Source organism: Bombus impatiens, unplaced genomic scaffold, assembly GCF_000188095.3.
Source record: "Bombus impatiens unplaced genomic scaffold, BIMP_2.2 scf_1068, whole genome shotgun sequence".
Taxonomy (NCBI): Eukaryota; Metazoa; Arthropoda; class Insecta; order Hymenoptera; family Apidae; genus Bombus; species Bombus impatiens.
Genome location: NT_177487.1, coordinates 204,954 through 232,953, shown reverse-complemented (window position 1 = coordinate 232,953; position 28,000 = coordinate 204,954). Strand labels below are relative to the sequence as shown.

At 40.6% G+C, this 28,000-nt stretch overlaps 2 protein-coding genes and 1 long non-coding RNA gene across 5 annotated transcripts; 1 reads left to right on the top strand and 2 right to left on the bottom strand.

The window, feature by feature from the left end:
- Positions 1-41: 41 nt before the first annotated feature.
- LOC100743996 (probable G-protein coupled receptor B0563.6) lies at positions 42-26,978 on the top strand. 3 transcript variants are annotated; one of them, XM_024370959.2, is made up of 7 exons: positions 72-455; positions 1,666-1,730; positions 9,974-10,640; positions 24,656-24,805; positions 25,027-25,277; positions 25,353-25,640; positions 25,735-26,978. In XM_024370959.2, exons 3-7 carry the CDS (start codon positions 10,337-10,339, stop codon positions 26,374-26,376), a joined length of 1,635 nt encoding a protein of 544 aa, XP_024226727.1. In that variant the 5' UTR covers positions 72-455; positions 1,666-1,730; positions 9,974-10,336; the 3' UTR covers positions 26,377-26,978. The 3 variants fall into 3 exon arrangements, with proteins under 3 accessions (XP_012246779.1, XP_024226727.1, XP_012246780.1); XM_012391356.3 differs by lacking the exon at positions 1,666-1,730 and having other exon boundaries at positions 42-455; XM_012391357.3 differs by lacking the exons at positions 72-455; positions 1,666-1,730 and adding an exon at positions 9,808-9,904.
- LOC117152305 lies at positions 12,557-13,984 on the bottom strand. Its single transcript, XM_033323549.1, has 2 exons — positions 13,738-13,984; positions 12,557-13,199 (listed from the first exon to the last, which is right to left on the bottom strand). The coding sequence occupies exon 2, from the start codon at positions 13,127-13,129 to the stop codon at positions 12,695-12,697; it is 435 nt and encodes a 144-aa protein (XP_033179440.1). The 5' UTR covers positions 13,130-13,199; positions 13,738-13,984; the 3' UTR covers positions 12,557-12,694.
- LOC105681493 lies at positions 16,349-18,442 on the bottom strand. The gene is made up of 3 exons (XR_001102658.3): positions 17,976-18,442; positions 17,688-17,836; positions 16,349-17,561 (listed from the first exon to the last, which is right to left on the bottom strand). It is a non-coding gene; the product is annotated as an uncharacterized LOC105681493 (long non-coding RNA).
- Positions 26,979-28,000: the final 1,022 nt, after the last annotated feature.

The following is a 28,000-nucleotide window of genomic DNA, read 5'->3' as shown; positions in this document are numbered from 1 at the left end:
CTCAACGTTGCAGAAAAACATTTCTCCTTTAACTTATCATAACCTTTAAGAACGATTCGAGGATTTTGGTCGCGTCACATAGTTCGATAGAACTTCACGCTTCCCTTGAAATCGATCGTGTTAACGAACTTAATGTTTATTAAATTCTCGTATTTTTCTAAAGTACATCCGTTTCGTCGTGAACGATATCCTGGAGCATGCGTCGCCCCGACTCAGCGCAGCGCGGCGCGGCGTCCCGGCATCCAAGCGACGTGCCTACGAAACTCGTCGCGGAACTCTTCAGTCAGCGTCGCGACGCGTTGCAAACGTCTTTTCGTTCGTTCGACTGGAAATCGGTACAAGATCGACAACTTGCACAATTTTCAATACGCGTACATTTTTACCTGTAACTGTGCCGTTAACGATTGTTTCCGATCACGTGCTATTAAAGCGTACTATTAAATGTGTCTCCGAAGGTACGTACGATCATATTACAAACATAACGTGCGATCGTTCGCTATAATTGTTTGTTACGTACAAGCTTATTTGTTTACCCCTACGATATCAGGTCGTTTTACATCGCACGTTCCACTCGCCTTCATATTAATATCAAAAACGAAGAGAATATTAAACGGGAATATTAAGAATGCAGAGGCTGCAGTTCTGCGACGAACAAATACCGGCTACCGTTGATCCGCGCTAACGTATTTCGCTAACGTGCTTCGTTATTCTGCGTCTATCTGTTCTAGCTCTCTCTCGCAAGTGGATGTCAAACGCCACACAAATACCTCAGCTACTTTCGGCGAGAAGCATTTACTCGGTTATGAATCCGCTAGAAATTACATTTTTCAAGCATATTTGCGAACGTCTGTCAACCATATCTGCCTCAGTGTCTAGGATTAGGAAGTTTGGATTTATTTCCCTGATATAATCGAACAAATATATATTTAACATATAACAAATAAATATATATACAATATGTATATATTAGGTTGGCAACTAAGTGATTGCAGATTTTATCATTAGATGGTAATGACGAAATCCATAATCATTTAGTTGCCAACCCAATATATATAAATACGAATCGGTAACTATGAATCGTTAATTGACATATATTTGCAAAAGTTAAGACGTTGAAAAAAAGTGAGAACAAGCGGATTGAAAAGCGTTGACGGTAGAAGGAAGATGACGTTATAATTTCATTGTAATTGAGATTAGCGACTGTGTATGCGTGTCACGAAGGAACAAAAATTGACGCTGTCGTGTAACTACCGCGTTGCGATATTTCTAATTTTGTCTGACACGCTGTCGTGTTTTCTATTATACAGAATGGGAAGAACAGGACCCGCGTTTGCTGTTTCCGGGCACGATTCTTCCCTGATCCTCCTGCAATTGTCTGTAAACCCTGTCTCTGAATCCCGTGTTTCCGATCTTCCGAGGAGTAGAACGTTTAGCCATTGCGGAGAGCAGGTCACGGCACCGGCAACTGTAGTGACGCGAGTGAAATTTCGATTTTAATATTCATACGTTATCGACGACGTTCTTTCATTCGATGAAACGACGTGATCTTGTTGCGGCACCGTTATTACCGATGCGTCTCGATCCCATTTGAAATCCATTCACGAGTAACGTGTCTGAGGAAAAACAGTACGGGCACTCGTCGAACTTAAATTAAAAATGTTGCAGGCGCGCGACGTGCAGCGAATAATCCTAATCCAAACGAATCACACCGTCTACAATGGAAATAACCAGTGAGTAGCGAACTTACGATATCTCGAACATCGCTGACTAGATTACAGTTAATATTTATGGCTACACGAGCACAAAGACCGGCGAAACTTGACAAAACTCGATGCACGCCTGGCCAACTTGCAAACGCATTGGCCAAAGAAATCGAGTAAAAAAGGCTGTATTCTACTGGAAGAGAATTTGCAGTGTAGCTTCGTAAAACTTTCTCCGTAAAGCTTTCTCATCGTACATATACAATACATAGCTATAATATAAGCGATATCTGTCTGTTGTTGATAACATCTATCAACGTTAATTCGACGACGATTTACTGGAACGAACGTTTTTCCAATCGCAGTGAATATTATCGTGTCCATAACCCGAAAAGATTGCCAAGTATGGAAATTCAAAATTGTACTGTTTCTTTCAAAAGCGAAGAGTTCGTATGCTACTTCGAAAGTTGGAAATAGCAGAATTTCAGACGATCAACTAGATCGGTAACCGTGTTAGACTTTAGCCCGATACTGTTCGATTCGATTGTTCGTTTTCTCTGGAAAATCTGGATGGAAAATAAGGACAGACGACAGAGCTGTGTTAATCTTCTTGCAGTCGGTGCCTGGAAGGAAATTCGCTCGCAATATGGCTGATACGATTGGTGGAACGTGAATGTGCTAATTCGAAATGACCGCGTTCAAAGATCAAATTCAGATGCCGGATGGTCCTGGCGAATCCTTTCATCGGCTATTTCATTCGAATTGCCGCGATCTCTCGCTAGTTTTGCAGAGATTCAACTCGTCCGCCGAGATTCTCGCCACGATTATTCCAGCAACGTCTAACATACTGTGACACGTTTCGTCCGGACAAAAGAAACAGTTTTTTTTTTATTATTTAATTTGTACTTTACAATTTGTCCAGCTGGACATTTGATAAATTTTTTTAACTTAATTGCTAAATAATATGTGGATAACCAGCCCCAGCGGGATAGCATCTTCGAGCTTGACTATTTTATTTCTTTAGTGAGACTAGTAGTGTGTTTTCTTTTTAGTCTTCTTTCTATGAGAGTTTTGCTGGCTTCAGCAACCAGCTGGTTTGGATGTGTTGCCGTTCTTTCCTTATATTTTTCCGCGTATCTGTCGGTTTCTTCTTGACCGTTGGTATTTTTAAGTCTTTGCGTATATCCTCGGTTCTGACATACCATAGGACGTTGACTATTGTTCTTAGTATCTTCGATTGTAGCGCCTCTAGTTTATTTATGTGGCTCATTGCTGCTGTCCCCGATAGTGGCATTCCGTACGTCCAAATTGGTTTTACTATCGTTTTCTACATTTTTAGTTTATTTTCTATGCTGAGTTAGGAGTCTCGATTAGTTGGTCAGTACATTTTATCCGTATTTTGTCTATAATTGATTTAGTATGTTGTTTTCGTGTAAGTTGTGTGTCTAAGTGGAGTCCTAGGTATTTAACTTACCTTGTTTGTGTTATGTGCGTGCCATTCAATTGAATATTTGGTAGTTTCCGTTTTCTTAGTAAAAAGAAACAGTGCAACCGCCGTAACCAGATTCGAATTTATTTCTCAACGCTCTACGAGCGGCAAATTACCTTGCAAGATGAGATCTCGTACGATTTGCGTATCCGTTTCAAGGCGACACGAAGGAGACGCAGCCTTCTAAATTCCAAAGAGATCAGGAAGATCCCGCCACGTTTGATTTCATCGCTTTAATATCATCCACCAACGATATCTTGCCTCCTTTTTACAGGCTGCACATTTCTCACGTCTCGTTCTTTATCGCTTTGTTTCAATCTCGTTCCTCCTTTAATTAATTTCTCTGCCTTGTTGAATCTCAACGTCGCGTTTTTCAACGCATAAATCTAAATGAAAGGCAGAGCCATTGACAAAAGATGGAACTCGTGCCACAGTTAACCGCCACACGCATCGCGAAGCAAATCTCCAACAATTAATCGGTCTTTGAGATCGTGACGCGCTAAGGATTGGAAAAGCCGAACTGGAAACAGATATGGAAGCTTCCTCGCGGTAGTCGCGTTTCATTAGCTACGATCTTGAAATTAATTTCCAGGGCTGCTTTTCTCGGCCGAACGTCTTTCTCTTTTTTTCTTTTGCTTTTGAAAGCACCCGAGAAGCGTCGAGTGTAAAAAGAAAAGTGACAAATAGGATCTCGAATCTGTTAGAAACCAGCTTTCAAATGTTTTTTCATCCGATATAGCATGTGCTTGAAGACACAGATAGGTCTATGAGGTTGGCAACTAAGTGATTGCGAATTTTGTCATTGAGTGGTATTGACAAAATCCGCAATCATTTAGTTGCCAACCAAATATAATGATTATGCTCCGATGACTCGAAGTACTTTGCTGTTCTTCCTTTCTCGCAAAGTAACTTGTACCTACTTATTTATCCTGGTTTGTTGGAAATTACGCTGAAATTGATCCTTAACGAATCTGCTGCATTTTTATCTCGAATTTATCACGGACACCGTCTTTCCTTTGTTCGTTCCTTCGCCGTTTCTTTGGATTAACGCTTGTACGAACTGGCGAGAACTGTGCGCGTCTCATTTATTTTTGAAAATAAACTCGTTTTATCTTTAGACCAGGAAGAAGTTTCTAATCGTTCGAACAACTTAAAAAAAATCTTCGACTCTTTACGTTAAGTTCGTGGTATTTCCGCTGTGCAAACGCGATGCAAATACCATCATCGGTAGGACGCACTTTTGCAATCATTTTATCACTGAAACGTCGCGTTCGTTTCGACGTTGCGTCCTCGATAATGTAAAGAGCCTAAGACGAAGTCGTAAATATTTGCTAAATGCATTTGGGACGTGGATGAAAGACAAATGTACGGTGACCAGTGGCGTGGCGTCGTCCAAGGAAAGCATTTCCACTTTTAAAACTACCACATACGTTTGCCCAAGTTTCAACGTTCCAGAAATCCTTTCGATATCTACTCGCGATTCCAACGACCGACGCCGTACAAAGAGCACTAAAAAACGTAGAGACAATCTCTAGATCACGATGATCATGGCGCACAGTACACAGTATAGTAAACTGCTGTTTCGCTAATATATGACGTGCAAGGATGTTGAGAGAGAAAGGAGAAGTAGCTAGCGATATACCGAAGCTTTCAAGGCGAATACTACGAACGTTGGTTTATCGTGGTCGAAGGAATTTACGAGAAATTTCTTCAATTTGATCGGATTAAAATCAAGTAACGCGCGTTTCGTATTACGACCCGCGCACATTTCGCTACTACAAACGAACACGTGTGGTGTTCAGAACACAGAACGAGATTTATTTGGGAAAATACGTGCACGTTACTAAACCTCCCCTTTTCGTCCAGTCAAATTGAATAAACGTTGCGGTTGAATTGAATAAACGTACGAGATGTCGATTATTACATAGGTTTTGCGTTTCGATAAATCCTCGAAAGGGACAGGAATGTATAATGCAGGGTCGGCATTAAGTCACACAGCTGTTGGCTAGACGCAGAAGAAGCGAGATTTGTGGAGAAAACTCGTAAGAATTCGTTAGAGTTTCGGTAGGCATGTTGCACGTGGCTGCAAACTTTCTTTCCTTACTTTCCACAGTGTATCAATTTTTAGCGGCTGACCTCTATAATCGATCAAAGTTGTCGACTCGTTGCAACGTAATTAAGTAACGTGGATATTTCGCCTTTAAATCGAGAGAAATCTTACCGAGAGTATGAGAAACATTACGACCAAGTGGTCGCGTCGCGAAACTAATCAAAATGTAATTCATTCGGTCGTGGCGTCTCCGACAAAATCAAAGCAGAGCCATAACCAATGGAAAAGAGGTACGCGCGTCTTACGATATTTCCACATTTGTACAAATTGTTTCTCACGCCATTTCGAGATAGACAAACGTCCGCGATACTACGGTAATAACTTAACGCTTTGACTGTCACGTTGATCATATATGACCGGCCACGGTTTCTCCTGTGACGCCACGGTGGTCATTGGTGACCGGAGCGCTTCAACTTCTTACAATTGTAAAAATTGAATGAAAATTGACAGTTAGGGCATTTTGTATATAACCGATAAATAGAATATACTTTGAAATAAAAAGTGTCCCATTGAACAATGTTATATTTTTATTAGAACGTCAATAAAAAAAAATGAGAACAAATGTTGCACCTAACGGTGCACTGTGTTGAAACACTTTAAACATAAACGTGGCTCGGCAATACAATCTGGACGATAGGTGGTCACCTTTTCGTCCGATTCTTAGCAATTTTTCATCCTAACTGTTTAATATTTTTTTTACACCACTCTCTGCAAAATTTTCGTGCCAGGTACGCTTGCCCTTCTTTCTTCTGCGTTTCGTGTCGCCATCTTTGTCGAATAAGTATATTCGACGGCTCTGGTGAACGGCACTGTGTAAGATGCATTGCGAGTGCCATTCTAAAACCTGATACCTTGATTTTTTTTTTTTTCTTGCTTGTTTATAGAGAATCATCGCGTTTGAAATTGATATATTTAACAATAACTCTAAAGCTAATTTTATATACCACTCTAGGATTCTTCTATGTGGTGTAGAATATGTTATTATTCGATCTAATAAACCTACAGCACATTTTCCTCTGTTGTAATCTACCACCACCATTGGTTTATCACAAATATAATTTTTTCCGGGCCTCTATTATCTCAGCCGAATGTTTCGTCGAAATCATAAAAACAATCATAATACTGTTTACTAATATCTTCTACAATATATTCTGCACGTTTTGCTTACGACGAAATAACGAATGCGAATGGTGTTATGACCGTTCGCGGAGAGACGCGATCGCGAGGAAACGAGAGGCGTAAATTCTCGCTACGATTCTGATAATCGATCGCCGCGAATCAGTCGTTCCCCTGTTTCGATTAGGATAACAGAGGTAGTTCAAATGATTGTAACACTGAATTAACAGGATTAATATAGTCTTGTATTTTTAACAATATTTAAAATTAGAATTAACACGTTACAAATGATTTAACGATGATACCAATTAGTTTGTTATTATAATCCGACTCGACTTTATGATATTCCTCGACCTTGATTTTATTCCTCTGAACCTCTCGATACATTCGGTTTGAATCCTCAAATGATACTGACTGCCCTTTGATTTTTTCCTTTGTCTCTCTGCGAGACGAGCCCCACCGCGTTCGGCTCTTGCAACCGTTCGCGCCTATGATCACGTATGTCATCTTCTTTGTGTAGATAAAATAACGGACCGAAGGCGTATCGATGTTTCTAGAACTCACTGCTTGACGTCAACTATGTGTTTATCGCTACTTTGTGTATATCTCGACGGCCATGTAAGACGATCTGTCTGCGACTATGTAGTACCAAGGGAGACGTTTGGGAACACGGCCTATAGTGAGCCTCCGGGCGTAACAAATGGTTTGTTGAATTAAACGAAGCCTTGTTATAATATGTCACTATCAACAGTTATCAAGGCGCTACCCGTGACCACAAATAATATAAACGGTCCATTGGGGAAAAATGTTATCTTACATGATCAATTTATTTTGCCATTATATGCTTTGAATAATAAAAATACTCCCGTGTCATGCTGAGCGAAACATGTGATTTTGGCGTGGCAGTCAAAATGTTAACCGTGGATAACAATCTATGGAACACGCATGATCGATGACAGTCGGTTGGTAAGAAAAGCCATGTATTTTACTTTCTCGAAAATTCGTCTATTACGTTACGTATACGTCGTACGTTACGTTACATTACGTTACGTTCCTCTTCCAGACAGCTTTATTTTTCCACGTCGTATAATACCGCTATTATCGTCCACTTACCACACTTTTTCTCTTCTGCTCTTCCCTCGGTTAACGATCGTGCGAGATCGGCTCAAAGGAAACATTACCCAACACAGCGGTCGAACGAACTTTCATCGGAATCCCTCTGAAAATTGCGCATTCACCAGGGAAAAACGTATCGATGTCACGGAGATTATTAATGCGGTGCTCGTATATTCGGTTCGATAGAAGCGATTAGATTTCAGGGCATTGGTAAATAAATTATTAGGGTAATTTTACGAACCTAGGGAATGGAGCAAGTGGAGGAGATGCGAGCGTTTACGGTGGTGTAAAGAGAGAAGCGGAGATCTTGTACAAACGAGAATCTTTATGAAATCTACGAAAGACGTAAAGTTACGGTTGCCTCGTTGCTTTTCATATTTTATCTTTCTAACTCTTTCTGCCGTCACGATACATCTCGCGCTTCGCTCGGCTCCTTAGAATCGTTTCTCGCGGAAAATCTCCGCGTTGCAAGGAAAGTTTGTCGACTTACTTGCGTAAACATACTCGTGAAATATTTTTATAACGCGTTGCTCTCTGCATCCGAATCGAACGATCGTACACGCGAACAGATACCAAAATTCCCGCCATGTAGAAATATCTTCAAGTGTAAAGAAAGAACAGCAATAGCGGCGCACGTCCTCGTACAATATACATTTAACTATTTTCCCACAGTTCGTTTAACCCTTTGCACTCGAGGACTTTTTCGGCTGGACGTAGCGGCTACTCCGGGTGATTCAGCGTATACGCGACGCGTGTCTTACAGCTACTGTGAAATGCTTTTATATGCAAATTAACTTACCAAAACTTCATATTCTAATAATTTATCTATATCTACATCTTTGAAAATAGAATTTTGCAATATTAATTTCTGTATTTTTACTGTAAAATAATTTATAAAACACTCACCAAGATACATTCTTGAATATAATTGATCTCATTTTTCAACAGTTTAGAATTAAGTTCTTCTTCGTTTCAGCTAATTTCACTTGCGAAAATCATTTTCTTAGGGTTTCTAAACTATAACACTTTTGCCGTGATCGTCGAATCCGAACTAACGTTGAAGACATTTTAACACTTTGCCAACCGAATAGAGAGATCTCCCTTTTTGACTTTAGCAACGCGTTTTCTTTTCCGTTGTTATTATCAGTTATTGTTTACCTGGAATTGTTGTCAAATAATTGCACTTTTTCTGCATTTATAAAGTACAGTATATAATAAAATACACCAATTTAGTGGTGTTAAAAATAATGAAAAAGTTACACTATAAATAAAGTTATAATCGAATGATACAACACTGTAAAAAAATATTAAAATACGCTATGAATTTTGAATTTCACGTTCAAGTCGCGTTACGTATCTTCAGTCATCTTTAACCCTTTGCACTCCCATGTCGAGTGCGACTCGACATCAGTTTTTATCTCAGGAGCTCCTTTGTCGAGTCCCACTCGACATTCTTTCATGTCCAGCTTTTTTAGTGAAACGTGCGAAAGAAAAGCAGGACTGCATCCTGGAAATTGTTTCAAGATATATCATACATTTAAAAATTACAAAATACAACAATAGTGTGAATAAAACTAGTATTTAAATGAATTTCTCTCTTCCTTTATTTATTCAAATTGTCTTATTTTTTAGTTCAAGTAAATTTCAAATAAAACACTTAAAAGCGTTGGGAAAAGCTGCTGGTAACGAAATTGAAATAAAATTCGGAGTGCAAAGGGTTAGCATTTTTAATTTTACCTATATGTCTTTACACTTTTAATTTGATGTTTCGTACAAACAATATATGAAATCGTTAAATAAAATCATTACCGCAAATATAATTAACCACTTAAACAATTTCTAGATTTCTCTGTTTTTTCGAGTAGCGAATATTAGTCCTCGATATTTGAAAAATTGCGCGGTGGAGACGTATAGCTCGCTGTGTTATGTTAAAGTTAAAGTCTAACACTTTACACTTCCTAACAAAGAACACAAAGAGCGGAGGAACCAATTTACGAACCGATGTTGCACTCTTATCAATTGGACATATCAAAATCTAACATAAAAAGAGAGAGTCGCCTCTCGAGTGCGAAGAGTTCAAACTTGAAATTGATAGCGCGCGGATCGCAGGATGACGGACGTAGCTCCTTGTAAACCTAAACCGCTGCAAACGTACAATTGCCAGTCGAGATACGAAGCCACCGGTTCTTTTATTATATCCGTTTGCATGTGGTGTGGTCGTTTCTTCTCCCTTTTCTATTACGTCGTTACCCGTTTTCACGAACGCCACTCGTGACGATCTTTTTGCCGCGGCAGGGAACCACCGTCAGACCTTTTCCGGCATCTCATTCCATCACCGTTGGTTCGCTCTTCCCCTCGTTTCCGATTAAGTTGGTGAGAAAATAGACGTTCCACCTAATAAAACAGGAAATATCCCACTGTACAACGATTCTTTGTTTTTAGGTGAGAAGATGAGAGAATTCGCCGGCGGATAGAAAATGGCTGCGTATAAGTTGTCCGGAAGAGCACGTTCGGATTCCTCGGTGAAATAAAGAAGAGAGAGAGTTATCGTAGGTGCGAGCAGTGACTAATCACGCGTCCGGATTCCTCCAATGTCCGAGTGCTTATTCGTAATGAATCGCGAGTCACCGTTGCACCTGTTGCATCGCCAACTATTTTCTACGTAATCCAGTTGCACGATAGTTGGCTTGAGATTTGCGAACCCGCAGGAGAACACCCGATGAGACACACGGAAGCCGCGACCAAGCCGGCTAACACGTGCAACGCTCGATGTTCGACGTATAGATTCACCAGATGTAAGATGAAATGAACGATTTGGTTCGAAGTTGGGGCAGCTGTAAATGCGAGAAACAGCGAGGAAAAGAGTGCGTGGCAGAGAGGGGCAGAAGCAAAATGATGGATACAGTGAACGTAACAGGCGCGGGGACACGAATATGCCTAGTGGAAGATTTCGAAGTATCGGAGGATCCTCGAACTCCGTCTTTGAGACGAATCAGCTACGGCATTATCCTGCCTACCATCTGTTGCTTTGGAATCGTCGGCAATATTTTAAACTTGGTAGTGCTTACCAGGCGCAATATGCGAGGAACCGCTTACATCTACATGAGAGGTAAGTCGTTCTCCGTGGACGCTCTAACGCTTTGTATTTACGTTTTTACGGCACGTGTTGGCGTGCAAGAGAAGAAACAAAAAAAAAAAAAAGAAAAAGACAGAAGGTGATTTATACTTTTGCACGAACGTTTCGAGGAATAATGTGTAAGAGGAGTGTAATTATCGTGGATCGTGACCAAGTTTCAACAGGATAAAGAAAAAGCGCAGAGAAGTAAGATCATTAGCGAACCGAGACGCGATATCTTGAAATAAAGTTATTCCATGTTTACGTAATATTGGGGCGAAAGGTACGGCCACGTCGATCTTCGAACGCCTCGTCGACGGCAACCATTCGTACACGAGCGTCACTGTTAAACGAGATCTACGATTTACCTTCTATCCAATATCTTCCGTTGCTCGAGTTTTATCGTAAAGAAACACGTGGCCCGAACATTTGGCGAAATAAATACGATTACCTAATTAAATAACGAAATAACTCGTGGACGTTTAACTAGCTTGATAAAGGACGCCAGACCTTTGCCAAGTGGAACGCCCGGCTTTATCATCTTGATACTAGGCCAAAATAACAGCGACTGTGATAATTCCCGAACAACTTGTAAACTAAATTCTTCGTCGGACATTCGTTTAGCAATTGGCGCGCGATAGAAAACAAGGGAGAAATAGAGCAGAGACAGACTCGCGCACGATTTTCCTACAGTAATTTCATTAATTTTTCTCGTTACAGGCTACAGCTGTAGATAAGAGACCGACTGTCGCGACGTTCTCTCGGAGGAATCCCGCAAAGGGGAATCATAATCGTTTGTTTTATCGGAGACTTTGTGCTGTGACCTATGACTGTGCGACCTGATGCCATTGTGACTCATCGGCCACACAGGTCGTCATTTTTCAAGAAATGTCCTATTTCGTTCGGCGACGCTTCGCAAGATCTGTTTATCGTTTCTCGTTATATTCGCCGGCCGTCTTAGGGCTATCGTTCGCTTCGTAAAGCTAAAATCATGTTTGCGTTAGTAGCTTATCGACTGGATCCAGCCTCGGTCGTTAAGTTTCTTGCTAAAATTTATTCACGACCGTATCTCGAATCGACGATAGAAGTGGAACAAGTCGTTGGTCGTCGTGTAAGTTCGTCTACAGAAAGAATTTCGTATCGAAGGTTTCGGTGGTTTGCGACGTGTATCCTTCGAGTAGACGCTCGTTTCCGATCAGGCGAGGTCGATACATTAGGAGGAAATTACAGGACAATTCAATTTCGATATTTTCCTCGTTTCTCCGGCACTCTGTCCTTTCGGCCACGCTCGAATTCACCAAGCTCCGCGGGATACTTACCATTATACCCGGCAAGCCTCTTTCTTAATCTCTAGATATATAGTTGCGCGTATATTTGCGAAATACATTGAGGTGGTTTATTAATACTTAACCCTTTGCACTCCCATGTCGAGTGTGACTCGACATCAGTTTTTACCTCAGGAGCTCCTTTGTCGATTCCCACTCGACATTCTTTCATGTGCACCTTTTTTTGTAAAACGTGCGAAAGAAAAGCAGGATTGCATCCTGGAAATTGTTTCAAGATATATCGTACATTTAAAAATTACAAAATACAACAATAGTGTGAATAAAACTGGTATTTAAGTGAATTTCTTTCTTCCTTTATTTATTTTGATTGTCTTATTTTTTAGTTAAAGTAAATTTCAAATAAAACACTTAAAAACGTTGGGAACTGCTGGCAACGAAATTGAAATAAAATTCGGAGTGCAGAGGGTTAACGGTCCGATTTTTAATTGTGAATATCGATCGGCAACTTCAACTTATTCTCATCATACTTGGACTTGCAAGTTTTTAGGCGTCAGATTTGAAATGCTACAATGACGTAAATAATGACATTAAAGTTATTGAAAACAATCTTTACACATCTGAGAAGTAATATAATTTTCATTACAATATTTATATTAATTATAATTGAGTAATTTGTGGAATTTTTTAAAACATTCATCGGGATGCAAACCGGGTTTGCGTTTGTAGGTCTCACAGTAGAAAACTGTTTGTTTTTTTACCGCGTTACTTGCTTTTGGTAAACAAACAAGACACTTTTTCTTTCTCCCTTTCGGCATTAGTAAAAAATAATTGAAAGTACTGAATAGGTTCGCATAAGTTGTGTACCCGCGGACCAGCAGTTTTTCTACCAGTCGAAAATTCATATCGTTGTGGAATGATATCTTCGTTAAAAATTTCCTGCCAATCAGAAGATCTTACGTTGCAAATACTTCTGCTTAGATTTTCTTCCTGTGGTTCTCCATCATCTGCACTTTCCTCGCTCGATGAAAGTTTTCTTATTTTTCTTCTTCTTCCAGCAACAAGAATATCACTATCACTGCTCTCGCTATAACTGCTATCCAAGTCAACAGCTACATCGTTATAGATACGAAAATCAAAATTGTCATCGTCACTATCTACGTTTTCCTCACACAGATAATTCATTTTTCTTCTCGACATAATTCAAATAGATGGGTTTACGATAAAACAGGTTCAGATCTGACTGTCTTTACTGATCGCTTGTAACTCACTGAGGAGTATTATTTTTTATTTGTAAACAATTATCGATAACGACCCAAAAATACATTTGGAGTAGAGCACCGCACATCGATGGTGCTCGAGAGGCACACTTGGAGCGTTAAGTGTTAAACGTTTTGGTGTATTTAACAAAGAGACGAGTGATAAATTGCAATAGCCAATTATATCAAAATCACTATAAGTACAAGTACAGAGGCAGTGTATGCCGCTTGAAACTCCTACAACAATTCAACTCTTCTACTCTTTAACTACTCGACTATTCCACTGTCCTAGGCAGCGCGTTCGTGTGTTTATATTTGTTGAGGTTAACTGATAGAGAAACGAGAGGATGAATTTGTATTAGGTTGTCCGAAAAAGTTTCTTTCGTTTCATAAGGTGATAATAGATGAACAACAATTTCTGTTTTATATTATTTTATTTCGTTATATTTTTATTATTATGTTCGTGCACAATTCAATAAACTAATATAAAACAAAAGATATCGTACGTGTATTATCTCCTTACAAAAGGAAAGAAACTTTTCGGACAACCTAATAATAGAAAAATATATCGAAAGAAGTATAAGTATAGTGTATGATGATCCAGATCCTCGCTCTTACAGTGTTACAATACAATAGAGGAAGAGGCACCAAGAAGAGGTTGATTGGCACCACGTTCATATATTTATAGCAAAGAACATTGCCAAAAAGTTAATCTTGTAGTTCTAGCTGAAGGTTGTAAGAAACAGTGATAGAAATCTACTTATAGCTCTTTTGTTTCTAGACCTTGTAATCCAAAACAAAATTTATATTTAACAGCACAATAATATGGACCTCTCCCTATTTTCAACTTTTTGTTTCACTAAATTCTATTCTCTTCGTAACAGTGGTCTCCATGTGACGGATATACAAAATAAAAGGTGTAGAGTTTTTCTTGAAGTAATTATTAGGTTGGCAACTAAATAATTGGGGATTTTGTCATTAGGTGGTATTGACAAAATCCGCTAACCTAAAACTTCAACAATATCGACAGGTGTTATTATAAAAAGTTCGAATGCAACTTCGGTTGACGATTATAAATAACGGCAAGAATATTTTGTCCGCAGTTTTCCTTTAGACCTAGTAAACCGAAACAACGTTGATATTCCGAGCTACAACAATATCAGTCTCTCCAGATTCAAACCTTCTGTTGACTCATGTACCGCTGCGATATTACCAACGATTTGGTACGCGATCGAACGGAATATCTTCGAATACATAGTAAGAAGATATGCGCGTAGTATCAGAAGGGTAACCGTGGCAAGTTTACGTTTTGCTTTTGGACGTTGACGGATCATTAATTTGCGTCATGTTTACGGAAAGTCGAGCAAACGAGCGTTCGCGACGGATCAATTACCGTGGCTGTATGAAAGCGCGTCCACCTGCAATTCCTCCAATTTACGCTACTCGGAAAATTTGTACAGTGAACGTAGCTTTTGCAAGTTTAATCACCCGATCGAACTTGAATCTAATACCGCGACGAGAAGCGTGTTTAGCTGCCACTAGAACTTTAGGCACCGCGAGAAATTATCTTGCTTGTTCCTCGAGAACACGTGCAAATCAGCCGGAAATCGAGTAAATCAGCAAGAGAGGACCTCCAATCAGATGCGCGACATCGACACCCGGTGGGAGGAATGTCTGCTGCGCTGCTTCCGGATGCGAAAAATTCTATCGAGATTCCTTCGAGGTTTACTCGGTTTCCTCGAGACGTTGAAACTGCGCGCATCGCTTTAACCCAACTGCGAAAAGTAGCAAAGTAGAAAAGAAGAGCCGCGCGTCCAGCGTCCTCGATTTATAGCTTTCGCTACCGTTCCATTTCGAAAAAAGCTGCTCTCTCGTTCTATTCTTCATCACCAATGTCTATTTTCTTACTTGATTTCTGCTTCCCTAGCTTCCAAGTTTCGATAACCAGATGCGGTTAACGAGCGGTTACCTTCGGTTTTCTCTCCCTTTTCTCGTCGCTAAACGATTACGCCCTTGCTGTTCGTAATCGCCTTCTCAGCCTCCCGGTTTCTCATTTATCATTTTTTCCTTGTGCGCATTCATTTTTCATATTCTACTTGTTTCCTCGTCTCCGTCCCCTTTCGCGAGTATCTTTCCTTTCCTCGTCCTGTCCACCTTGTCTTTTCGAAGCTTCGTGGCGGTTTGATCGATCCATCGGCATCCATCGACAAGTTTGCTTCGATCCGTCTTTCCGTTAAGGCGACTAAATCGTTGACTGATTTGTCCGCGAAAAGAACGACCTCACGTTCCACGTCTACCTTCGTCGGGCGCGAGTAATCAACGCGAAACTGCTCGCAAACGTTTTTTTCTTCTCTTCTCTTCTTATTCTCGTTAAGTCGGAGGATATTGAAAAAAGCTTCTCTTTCGATTCGTTTGAAAGAGCAGAGAAAAGTTGGAAAGTATATCGACTGCATATTGCGATGCAGCGCGACGCGCGACCAGACGTGCGATTAAACGGTAGGAATCGGTTAAAGGGCAGAAAGGCAGAGGATGGAGCGAGCAAGAGATTGTGGAATGGGTGGCAGGTGAGAAGGAAAGAGGGAAAGGAAGGTGCGGCGGTGGCGGATGGCGCGCATCGCACCAACTCTCGCAAGTCTATCGATATGCACGATGTGGAACACGCGGTGGGTGAGATCGAGGATTAGGATGAGGTCGGACTAAAAGGACGTGCCTTTGAGCGTGGAAATATTGCGAATCCTAGGGTATTGGGGCGCAAGAATTTGTGCGTAAGGAAATGCAATTTGAGACGTGCTCGGAAACGACGAAAGCTACGGCCCAACGCCGTGTATACATATGTAAAACAGACTCGAATACATATCTAGATGGCATATTCGCGTGTACAAAGATACGCGTCCTACCTTCCACCAATCTTTATCCATCGCTCGACTGAATTTCTATCTGCAACGTTCGCCTCGCGACCATCTCGCGTCACTTCTCTGTTTCTGTTTCGCTATCTGTAACCGTATTTTAGGTTACTTCCTTTTACATTTAATTTCAATTTCTGTTAACCCTTTGCACTCGACTAGCAGCAACTCGAGGTGATTTTGCGCGTATGTGACGAGTGTCTTGTAGGTAATGTAAAATGATTTTATACAAAAATTAACTTAAAAAAAGTTATATATATATTATAGGATTCTTTTTTTTTATTTATTCTATATAATAAGTTTATTCATCGATAGATCTATTTACAATGGATTAGACAGGAAACGATGGTTACTTAACGTCAACTAAATACAGTAATGTGCTATAACTAAATAGTTAATTCACAACTCACAACTAATAGTTTACAACTCATAACAACTCGGCAACTCAACTCTCGACTCCTCACAACTCAACTTCTTACCACTCGACTTCCCGGTAAAACTGCCAGGCCTTTTTAGCCTAACGGCACTTTGGCCTTCCCGCAATATTGTTTATAATTCACCCGATATTTCTTCGGCCATTTGTCCACCATACTACAATATTTACATCTTTGAACATATCATTTTTTAATATTTTTTTGTACTTTTTTTACGATAATTTATAAAACATCTGGCAAGATGCATTCTTGGCTTGTCGGTACAAGTATCGCAATAATAAGTTGCTTCCTGTCTTTCTCCTGCTTTGTTTCGGTAAGAACACGCCTTAATCCTTTTTTCTTCCTGTTAAAATTACACGCAGCTTTCCATTTAATTTCGTATCGAATTTCATCGCAATTAGCAGTGGACGTCGAAGCTCGATCTTGCGGTTGTCGAATATCTCCGACTGGTCTACTTTTGAAAAAAAAGTTTTTATAAATCACAGGTGGTTAAGTGGCCTTTCGTTCTTTTGCTTTTTTACAGGATATATGAATTAATTAAACAAATTTCCAAATCCATTTTTTTGGAACTTCTAAATTTACGAAATTATAATACTTGTACCACGGTCGTCGAGTGTGAACAACGTTGCCAGAACCACAGTTTCGGAAGAATTTGAGCATAAATATTTCACCTGCATCTTAAACTGTAACGCTTCACACTTCATAACAAACAATATAAAGAGCTAAGGAATCTATTTATGAACCAATACTGCGCTCTCATAAACAGGGACTGTTGCCTCTCATTCTCCACTTGATTTATCACACGGTTACGACGTAGCGACTGAGAATCGTTTCTCGAGTGCAAAGGGTTAAATTCTTTTTCAATTTAATTAAATCGACGAGTTAAAAACCCTTTAGCGTACAAACTGCTTACGATCATAGGCGATGTGTGTTTCGATGCAAAGTGCGGATGACAGCGCCCAAAAGCGATACGTCGAAACAATCGAGATCTTCGCATAATTCTTCACTTGCGTATCTTATGATTATGTGATCTGTGCTGTAACAAAAGATTTGTTATAATAATAACAATATCAAGTTGTTCTATTCTTATCATTAAATAAACCGTCACACGTTTCGACGAATTCCTCGGACGTGAGTCTTTCAACGATAAAAATCCACGTACCTACATCATGCGCCGTTACGTTGTCGCAAAATCTCGGCAACTGCACTGTCGATCACAAATTATCGTTAATCGTGTTGGAAGTTCGTTTTCCACGATCCGGCTTTCAAAAGGACAGCTAAATTGCTTCCTTGGCCATTCTACCCGAACACCTGTATATCAGAGCGATAGATCGAGTTAGCGTCTGCGACAGAGAAAAAGTTGTACGCTGGCTGTATGCAGCCTGCGCGATTTCATCGAAAGAGAATCGAAATGGGAAACGGGCTTCGGTTTTATGCAAATTAGACTAACTCGTAGATAATCTCGGTTATACGGGACGGCGCGATCTTCGATTTCGATTTCGATTGCGACTCTTCGCGCGATATATAGAAAGCGGTCGTATTGAGAATTGCGAACCACTGGCGGATCGAATTCTCAGTCAACGTTTTTATCGCTGCACGTTCTACCAACACGATAAATCAGACGAAGATTATTCCATCGTCACTTTGTTTCGAACGCTAGCCTCCTCAAACATGTCACTGCTTCGTCATCACACCTGTCGCCGACACCATTAGCCACCATTACGAAACTATCGACAACTTGCTCTTAATTTAAAAGGTCGACCAGGTATTATGGCATCGCTCGGTGGACACAACTGTTCAATCATTTCGCCATCTACAGCGAAAGTAGGATAATAGTTAGGACTACAACTACCACACTAGTCAAATTGACTGGTTTTACGATTTTATTTTAAAATTCCTACTTCATATTATGTAATATAATGAATTTTATTTTGTTCTTCATGTACTCAAACTGAAAATAATTTTGTATCAAGGCTACTTATACCAATACCAAAAACGACTGGTACTTGTTAAAGTGTAAAAGGGTCCTGCAATCTGTTTATCGAAACCCAATTAACCAGTTTCCTCGTTTCGGATAACCTCTCACATGTTTTTATAATTTTTACTGCGTATCATTCAATATGATAATATCAGCTATCAGGAAAATTTCGGATTAATCGCTAGATGCTAACACTAGAAATACCACACCAGCCAAATTGACTGGTTCTACAATTTTATAAATGTGTCAACTCTCGTTTAGGGATCATGGTCCCAGATGGATTAATAATACCAAAAATATACTACATAATATGGAATTCCTTCTGTAAGAAAGTAATGACTCAATAAATATACAAATATTTTATTATTACGTATTTTTTAAAGACCAGCCATTTTGATTGATTAATAGAAATTGCTTTGTGTTAACTATCGGTAGTTCTAATGTTAAAGGAATAGTCGAAACTTGGTCAAAGTTCGAGCGCATTCGAGTCGCAGTTAAAATGGACATCGTCTTCTGGCAGCATCTGGCAAGGATTCGGGACAGTCGGTTCCTTGACCCAAGGTAGTCGCTTGCACATGACGGTTCAATTGGGCTTGCGAACCAGTGAATTACGATTGTCTGACAGCTTCTTTTAGCTTGGCCCAACTTACTGTTAGATGGAACTGCGAAACATGTTCGGACGATAAGCTATTCCGGCTAACTTTAGCAGGTGGCACATTATCATTAGGACCGAGCGTTGAACCAAAGAAATTGCGAGGACACTACGTATGCAATTGGATATCTATGTAATTACTCGCGGTCGATGAGAATCTTGCGCGAAGAACGTCAACGATCCGAATATTTGGAAAAATCGGAAGCAGCGAGCGCGCGTTTAATCGAGTTTGCCACCGTCTCGAAACGTCTGCGTCTCGAACACGAGCAACTTGATGCCAGGACACGCGGTAGATTTAACGATCTACTCACTCTCCTACGTAGCTCGTGCTTACGTACAACCGTCCAAGCCAAGACTGAGTAACACGTCGCGGATAATATCGACCTTTACTCCTGAATTTGAGTCTCGAAAATTCTGTGGCGGCTGTCTTTATATATTTTATTTTCTTTTTTTTTATGGCACGATAACAGACGTACGAAATTTGCAGAAAAAGACGGAAATATGTGAATTGGCAAACATTCGTTCCAATTACCAGTCAATTATTCTTATCGTTGCTATTTAATCGAATTTGGTATAGCGTCTGTCGGTTTATTAGAACATTACGGATAAATATTCATGAAGGTTGTTCGAGACCCCTGCGTTATTTTGTCGTCGTTCTAAGAAACCGGCCGAGCCTCGTATCCATCGCCACAGTTGGTGTTGGTTATTTTCTCTATAGAATGAAACTCGAATTTGCAAAGGCGGTTGTCGTCTCTCGAGACGATAGATGCCAAGCAAGAAACGATCCTACATAACACGTTGTTTATCGAAGCTGTTCGAAAAGTTGTTTACTCCGTAGCGTCCGTTTCAGCGACGTACTTTTACCGCGCTAGATTTCTTACTCGTATTTACGTATTATAAATAGAGGCGATTTTCGAGTATCTTGACAGATGTACTCGTCTGCCTATCGCGGAAAGCAAAGCGAGCGGAAGGATCAAATGATCTGGGTGGCGCATAGCTGTGGCGAGAAGATGGTTCGAAAGGCACGCAAAGCGCCAGATATCGAAAGCAGTTCGCATTACCAAAGCATTCTCGATAATAAAGGAGCCGCTTTCTGCGCAACTTTGTCGCCAGAAAGTGAGAACGAACGCGCTTAGAATCTCCCTGGCTTGTTCAGTGACGTTGCTGCCCCGTTACTTCTCGTCGCATCGCGTCTCTACGCTTTGCGATTCCTCCCTTTCTTCCAATCGACCAGAAAAAGTCGCTTTTTAAAGCGTAACGTCGCGCCGCCCGTAACCACGAATTATCCATTCGAATATTTCTATCCGGTTTTCTCGTAGTATACGTGGAATTAAGGTCGGCTACTTGGGAAACGTGCGCAACGATAAAACGCAAAGAGCTTGGATAGTACGATAAAAGGATGTGGTCCCTAGTCGGTAGTCTGGGAAGCGTCGTTCGATAGTTGGCCGTATCCGAATTGCACGAGAAATTGGTCGTATGATTTTATAGTAATAGGAATCAGGTGGCCATTGCGATAGTTTGAAAAAGTAGGTCGACTGTCCCCAGCTTGTCCCGCGGTGACATTTTGTCACCGGTTTCGCTGATGTTTTCGAAACGAATAATTTTCCGTATTCGCGAACCAAGTTGTCATCGGGTTGTCGAAGGTGTCGTTGTTGGTACAAACGCGAACAACGACGCCCGAAATCGATCATCAACCCCTTCTCGTCTCGGAATGTCCTTCTCACAATGACAAACATATGCGATATATTCTATCCATACATCTCGATAACGTGACGCGACGCTCGAAATATTTAAATACATCTGTCTATAAGTACAATTGATTGGCGGCGAAAGAAAATCGCGAATGAACGGACAGGCAAAACCGTGGTTTGCAGCGTTTTCGCCGGATGCAATGGATGTTCATCAGGAGCATGAAGCGGAATTTGCATGACACCGGGAAGGAAGAGGGCGAGACGCAAAGCGGCAGGCGAGAGGAACGAAAGGAGCGAAGGCGGGGCCGTCGTCGTTGCGTTTCCCTTGGTAGCTAAGCAGATTCAGTGGCCCCGATCTTAAGTTTTGTCCTTGGTATCGGAGGATAACGAGAAGAACGTCTCTGCGATTCATCTTCTTTTTCTCCCTTTTCTTATCATCCTCGGTCACCTCTTTTGTCCGAATTATTCGTTCCTCGTGAATTTCCGATTCTTCTACCTGTGCATACGACACCTTTGGATTTTCGCTGTCGAATCTCCACCGATCACAGCTATTGTCTTGCTGCGTTTTCCTTGAAACGGTTCGATTTCCTACGGATATATGGCACTGTGAAAGGTGAAAATTCACGGAGGTCGGAGCTACCGGTTTACCTGTTCGTCACGAAGTCCGTCGTCTAAAGCGTGCGTTTGCCCCCGAACCTCGAATACCGTTGTCAATAACTCGGCGAATAACATTCTCACAGTGAATTCGGGTAAGTACGACAAATGGGCGAAACGAGTCGTAAAGAAAGACGCGCGACGTTCCGGTTCGTTGCTGCCTCGACTACCGCCAGAATCTTAAACGCTGCTGGCAAATTCTCTCTCCCTCTCTCTCTCTCTGTCTCATTCTCTGTCTGTCCCTTGACAAGTATCCTTCCTAACGCTCGATATGTATGAGCGTCGAATCTAATCGTCCCGGTTCTATTACCTATAGGATTTGCTAGCTTCTTCTTTTTACTAGTCGTTGTACTTGTCATCATCTGTATCCTCACTGCTGTACCTAAAATTTTATTACAAAACTCATAAGCTTAACCATTATCTCAAGTAATGCATAACCATATAAAGATGGCTGAAGAATAATATATGTGAAGAATAATATATATATGAAATGGTATAGTGGTATAGTGGTATGGTATTTTCATTGGAAGAATAATACAGTGAAGGTAAACAAAAGTAACTACAAATTGAAAATGTTCTATGTTTATTGATATTATTACATTACGACATTTAAGTCAAAGATAATAGAAAAATTTAATGAAACAAATGATTTAAAGAAACATTAAGATATCGCAAAGATACTAAATAATAATAATAAATGGTAAATAATTGAAGGAATACAATAAAATAAAAGTACCTGGCAGCCAATGAATGTCGTGACTCTGTACCGCCTCGAATTTCCATGAGATTTTTTAGCTTTCTAGAATCTTTCTAGTGGTTTGTGTTACCGGGCTCACTGGATATCCGTACTTCATCAGTTTGCTACGCAATTCCGCATCGCTCAGGGCATCCTCCGACATTTTGTTTACAGTCAAAAAGCGGTTTTTGTCAAAAGAACCCAGTAGAAAATGTTGCCTCGTGCGCGAAGTTCTTGTTAGCTACTTCTATGAAACGTAGTGACGAGTTTTGTCCAAAGGCAGTCGTGCAATTGGAAAATTCACACTATCACTAAACCACACGTGTCTCACCTCTCAGGATATCATGAATGTTTCACTATGATATCAAAAAATGTTAGAAAATGATCTTACTTACAACTAAAAAATGGCGCAATTTTCTAACGGCCGTGATCACGCGCATAATCGTTCAACACCATTTCACGCTACTCAATGCTGTCATCCATAGTCATAGAATAAAGTTTATCAAGATAACCTCACTCGAAACTCGCGGTTTGGTATAACTTTTTTCATTCGAATTTCTCTCGTTGAAAATCAATTTAAAGTTAAAGCTCTTTCTTTTTGCAATTTATTGTATAATTATTTTAAATAATAATGTAATGATTTAGTTTTCTATTCATACGATTAATGGACAAGATATTGAAAATTTATTAAAGCAGCAAAATTTTTCAATGATTTACATTCATATCATTGATTTGTGATTTTTGGAACAGCATATTTCGGAATGGCAATGCTCATATGCTAATTATAGAATGCACATGTAGTCGCGAATTACGCATAGTCTTTATTATGACAAAAGAAAAATAATACTATAAATAAATATTAATTGATGTTTATGGAATTTCGTACTTTTAGAAATGTAACCAGAGAAATGAAACTTAAATAGGGCTCCTTATTTTACCTACTAAATCTGTGGTCAGCAGATGAAACAATATAAGTCAGAATTGCAAAAGTGCACTTAAAATATGTAAAGTGCGATGTAACATCAACTGTTGGATTTTGAATATATTATTAGAACCATATTATTAATTATGTTATTAGAACCGCAAGCAAAAGAAAATTATGTAGAATATATAAACGTATTCTGTCTTGACAAAAATTTGACTTATACTTTTTTGTGTGAGAAATATTATAACAAGTATTTTCTTTGGGTATTTCGTACATTTTTGTATCTTTGATATATTGAGTTGGCAACTCAAATGACAATGAGGGAACATTCTTGTGATCTATGTATTTTCCCTCTTTTCTATCCACCCCCTATAGTTCGCTTTTTGTCACAGGAAACATGGTCTGGAAGAACGGACAATGGAAATTCGGAATCTTCCCTGTCTTTCGCTTTTTATCCGACTTTCCTCTTTCTCGCCGTTATCCTATTTTTCGACGTTCAATCGAGTCAATTGAATCAATCGCGGCCGATTAAAGAAACGAGATCTTGGACAAACCTGTGGACGATGGCGCAGACGAGATCTGTCGAATCGAAATGTCCGAATGACCATGATTTTTATGACGTGATTCTCTTCCATTTTCGAAGGCGAAATTCATTTCGTGCGAATTCACGTAATCGACCACCCTGGTTTGTCTAACAACTGCAGACGAAACCGATTGGCTGAAACGACACGATTACAGCTTCACTCAGATTTGTATAGTGTACGTCATGGAAATTTTCTCAGTAAATGAAATATGAAAATTGCTAGATAGATAGGAAGTTTCAATATTTTTCCTGTTGCTCGACGAAAGACTCGAGGACGCACGCGAACAAGCGATTTCCCGGAGAAGTCAAGTGTTTTAGCAAATATTTTCATAGCAAACATGCCGTATGCTATATACCGTGATTCTAAAACGCGATATATACAATGCTTGAAGTGCATTGACTTCCTTTGAACGAATTAGATAGAAATAATAATTGTCAGTAGAACAATTCTGTTAATTATTGTTAGCGAATAATTGTTATTTCTATATCTGGTTTCAGTGATCGATATATAGTGTACGTATAATACTTTTTTATCACAGTGCTTTTTAAGTAATTTGCAATTGCGTGTATATCTCAAATCAAATAATGGATCCATGGAAATGTACGTTGTAGGTTATGTACCTACATATGTCATGTATTTTCATTGTTCACCCTTTTAAATCATAGAGGGCATAAGAAAAGCTTTGGTGTTTTTGAACGATCGGTATTTCAGAACGTCGGACGCTAAGTTCCGTAGGGTAATAAGATCATCGCGTATCTTGGCTGTGACGATGTTCATAGATTATCTGACACAGTGCGTGCATAGAATGCGCAGAGTTTGAAGTAATAACGCACATAGATGATAGTCTATCTTTACTTCCAGCTATAGTACTTGTTTGTTTTGTAAAGACGTTGTTACCCTTTTGTTGCAGGTTATTCAGCAGCCGCGCTTCTCGCAATTTTGTTCTGCATCCCTTTCGCACTCAGGGTCCTTATTCATAAAGAAACAGGCCGATGGAGAAATTGGATGCAAGCTTTCTATCATACTCATCTCGAACTTTTCTTAGGGAATGGCTGTTTAGGTAAGAACTTGTAACGTTTTAAATGCTTCGTTGCAACGATCTAGTCTTTTCGATGTACACATAGTAGATCTATAAACGAATACGATATATACGTAATATCTATAAGCGAAACACGTTGGTGTTTGAAAAAATCGATCGAGTTACCGACAACATATCATTCGATGGTAAACGAAAAATGTCTTATCGCTAAACGTTCGGTTACGAATCGATCGTTCTTCCAGGGGTTGGAGTGATGATGCTGCTAGCACTGACGGTGGAACGTTACGTTAGCGTTTGTCGGCCTGGTCAGTACACTCGTCCGCTCTGTGGGCCTCCGCATTTAACGGTGGCTCTCATTCCCCTTGCAACGTTTCTGGTTTATCTTCCGAGTGTGTTTCGCGAAGAAATTACCACTTGTCTTCTGGCACCGGATGGACCGGTTATTTATCAAAAGAGGGAAAATCAGTCGTATCTCGACTCGATGTTTTATCAGGTATCTAACACTCGCGTAATTTGGCCTTCGCAATCGTAACCTTTCCTAATTTTGTCCATCGTCGTTTCTGCGCAGGTATACAAGGTAATTTTGGAGATCGTTTTCAAAGTAGCGCCGACGATACTTCTGGCTGGCTTCAATCTTCGAATAATGATAGTCTATCGGCGATCCTGCGAACGTCGTCGGCGAATGACACTGTCCAGGACAGCGAGCAACGACGAAGATCCGAGAACGTTCGCGGAAGAGAGAAGACTCGTGCTTCTTCTAGGCAGTACCAGCATATTGTTTCTGGTCTGCGTTAGTCCTATGGTAATTCTGAATGTCACATTGAGGGAGAGCAATCTCAGTCACTATCCTTACCAGGTAATTGTTCCAGACTACGCTCGCTAACCGTTCACGGTTCCATTCACTTCGCTCGGAAACCGATCTCCATTTTTATGGCAATCCTGTCTTCCAGGTGTTTCGCGCTCTGGCCAATTTGCTAGAGGTAATCAATTACTCGATTACCTTTTACATCTACTGCATGTTCTCGGAGGATTTTCGAAACACCTTGATCCGCACTCTGCAGTGGCCCTGCAGGAAAACCAGCCACGAGGGACGAGGACTTCCGATGAAACGTTCCTCCATACCGAGACCGACCACCACCACCACTACCACTACTACCATCACCACCACCGCACTACCGACAACCGCCGTTGCGACTCCTGGTCATTTAACGCGTGCCAGCGTTTACTGGCGTTTAGTCTCTCTCTTCCTATCCTATCCGCATCAAAGTCATCTGAAAGGAGAGAAACCGTGCGAAACCGAATTTTCCCAACCGCAAAACTCCGACGCGGTATATCAGTCTACTTCCTCCGGCAGTGCTTTAACAAGCATCCCGCGGTTGTTAAATATCATAACGCGATATCGGATACATCGGCAAATATTAGTATATCGCGACTCGCGTTTTGCTTATGGAACGAACTCGAACCAACGCGATATCGAACTATCGTTTCTGCCGTCGAAGCTCTCCAACAAGAAGATTCACCGATTTTTCACTGTGATGCATTCCACCCTTATCGGTTCGGCGACCGAACCACAAATTTACAGTTCCGACTGATATTTCCACGATCTTGTCAATCGCTAGCGAGATCGGCTCGTGCTAATATCGACGCGGAACGAAAGGAAACGGAACGAAACAGAACGAGACGGAACGAAACGGAACGAAACAGAGCGGAGATATCGCGTTGGTTACAACCGTTACCTTCCCGAATTATATTCGGTTGGCAATAAGTGATTGCGGATGTTGCCATTAGATGGTATTGACAAAATCCGCAATCACTTAGTTGCCAATCTAATATATGCACGTGCTACCGATTCATAGATTAAAATTTTGGCGGCCATTTTTTGTCACTGAGATCTTCCCGCATTTCCGAGGAGACTTTCCTACGCTCTGTTATGAAAGCAAACCTATTTTGTCGAGATTCAAATCAAATTTCGTTCCGATCGTTCTACGACGAAGGTGCAGACGATTCTGCGCTTCTATATCTTGTTTTCTATACATGACACGATGGTAAAAAGAGTACGCGCAAAGTGCGACAAGCAAGCTCGATACTTCCGCGATAGAACAGTTCTGAACACAAAGCGATGCGTCAAGAATGGAGCGGAAATGTATTCGAAATGTAAGAGAACGGATTTAATAAAAGGTATTTGCCAACGTTCCGAAAATATCGAAAACGCCGATTTATTTTAAAATAAGAGCGGGATCGATCCTCCCTATTTCAGCGACAGCTCGAATTAAACGCGTGCATTGGTTCCATCTTTAGTTCCCTCGAAGGCTGGCTAAAATTCGTTTCCCCTGTTCTCACGTTTCCTAACACTAACGTGTTCACAATCTTCATGCCTTTTGTTATATCGAGAACATGACTCGGATTTGTCTGCGCCGCGTGGGTAAAGTCGAGCGTACGAAGGCTTCGCGTTGATAAATTCGCTTGATAATTTCGAATGTCGGTAAGTTGCGTGACCAAGGATCGAGATATCGCGGCTCTGCTTAGCGAGTCAGCAGATAATTAACGATAAAAGTCAGTCGACGTTACGGGAGAGAAGCAGAAAAAATAAAAAAAGAAGCGCCACTAGTTCGTTTCTCATCTCGTTCAGCGAGCAACGAACAACTGTCGCTGTGATTATCGTAGGAGACAAAAGCGTTTGAAAAGCTAGTGGAAGAGAAGAAAGAGGTGGAAGAGGAGCAGAGGGTTAAAAGCAGCCATTTTTTTGACACGGCAAAACACGACAAAACGCGTACAAAGCTGCAAACATGGCTGTCGAGGACACGCTGTTTACCACGGAACCTGTGTATTGCCTAAGTCGAAGCTACAGAAAGCACGGCGAAAGATTAATTCACGAATGGATTCTACGACCATAAATAAAAATATTTGTATATTTCCACTGGAATTGGCTCAGAGAATATACTAAGAAAATAAATCACGCGTTCTTAAGAATGTGCCATATCATCGCGTCAACCTACGCAACGCGGAAGAGCGCCAAACTCGTTCGGTGGACTCGTCCTCGTCGCGACGAAACGATTATTTCCAGCTAAATAATATCTTCTTATTGTTTTCCAGGTATTCGTTTCGTACCTATTCAAGCCATTCCACTCTTCTATTTGCCACCTTCTATTTGATGTTTTCCCTTTGAATCGACCAACAGAAAAAGCGTGCAAACAGAGAACACGTGTCTGCTACGTT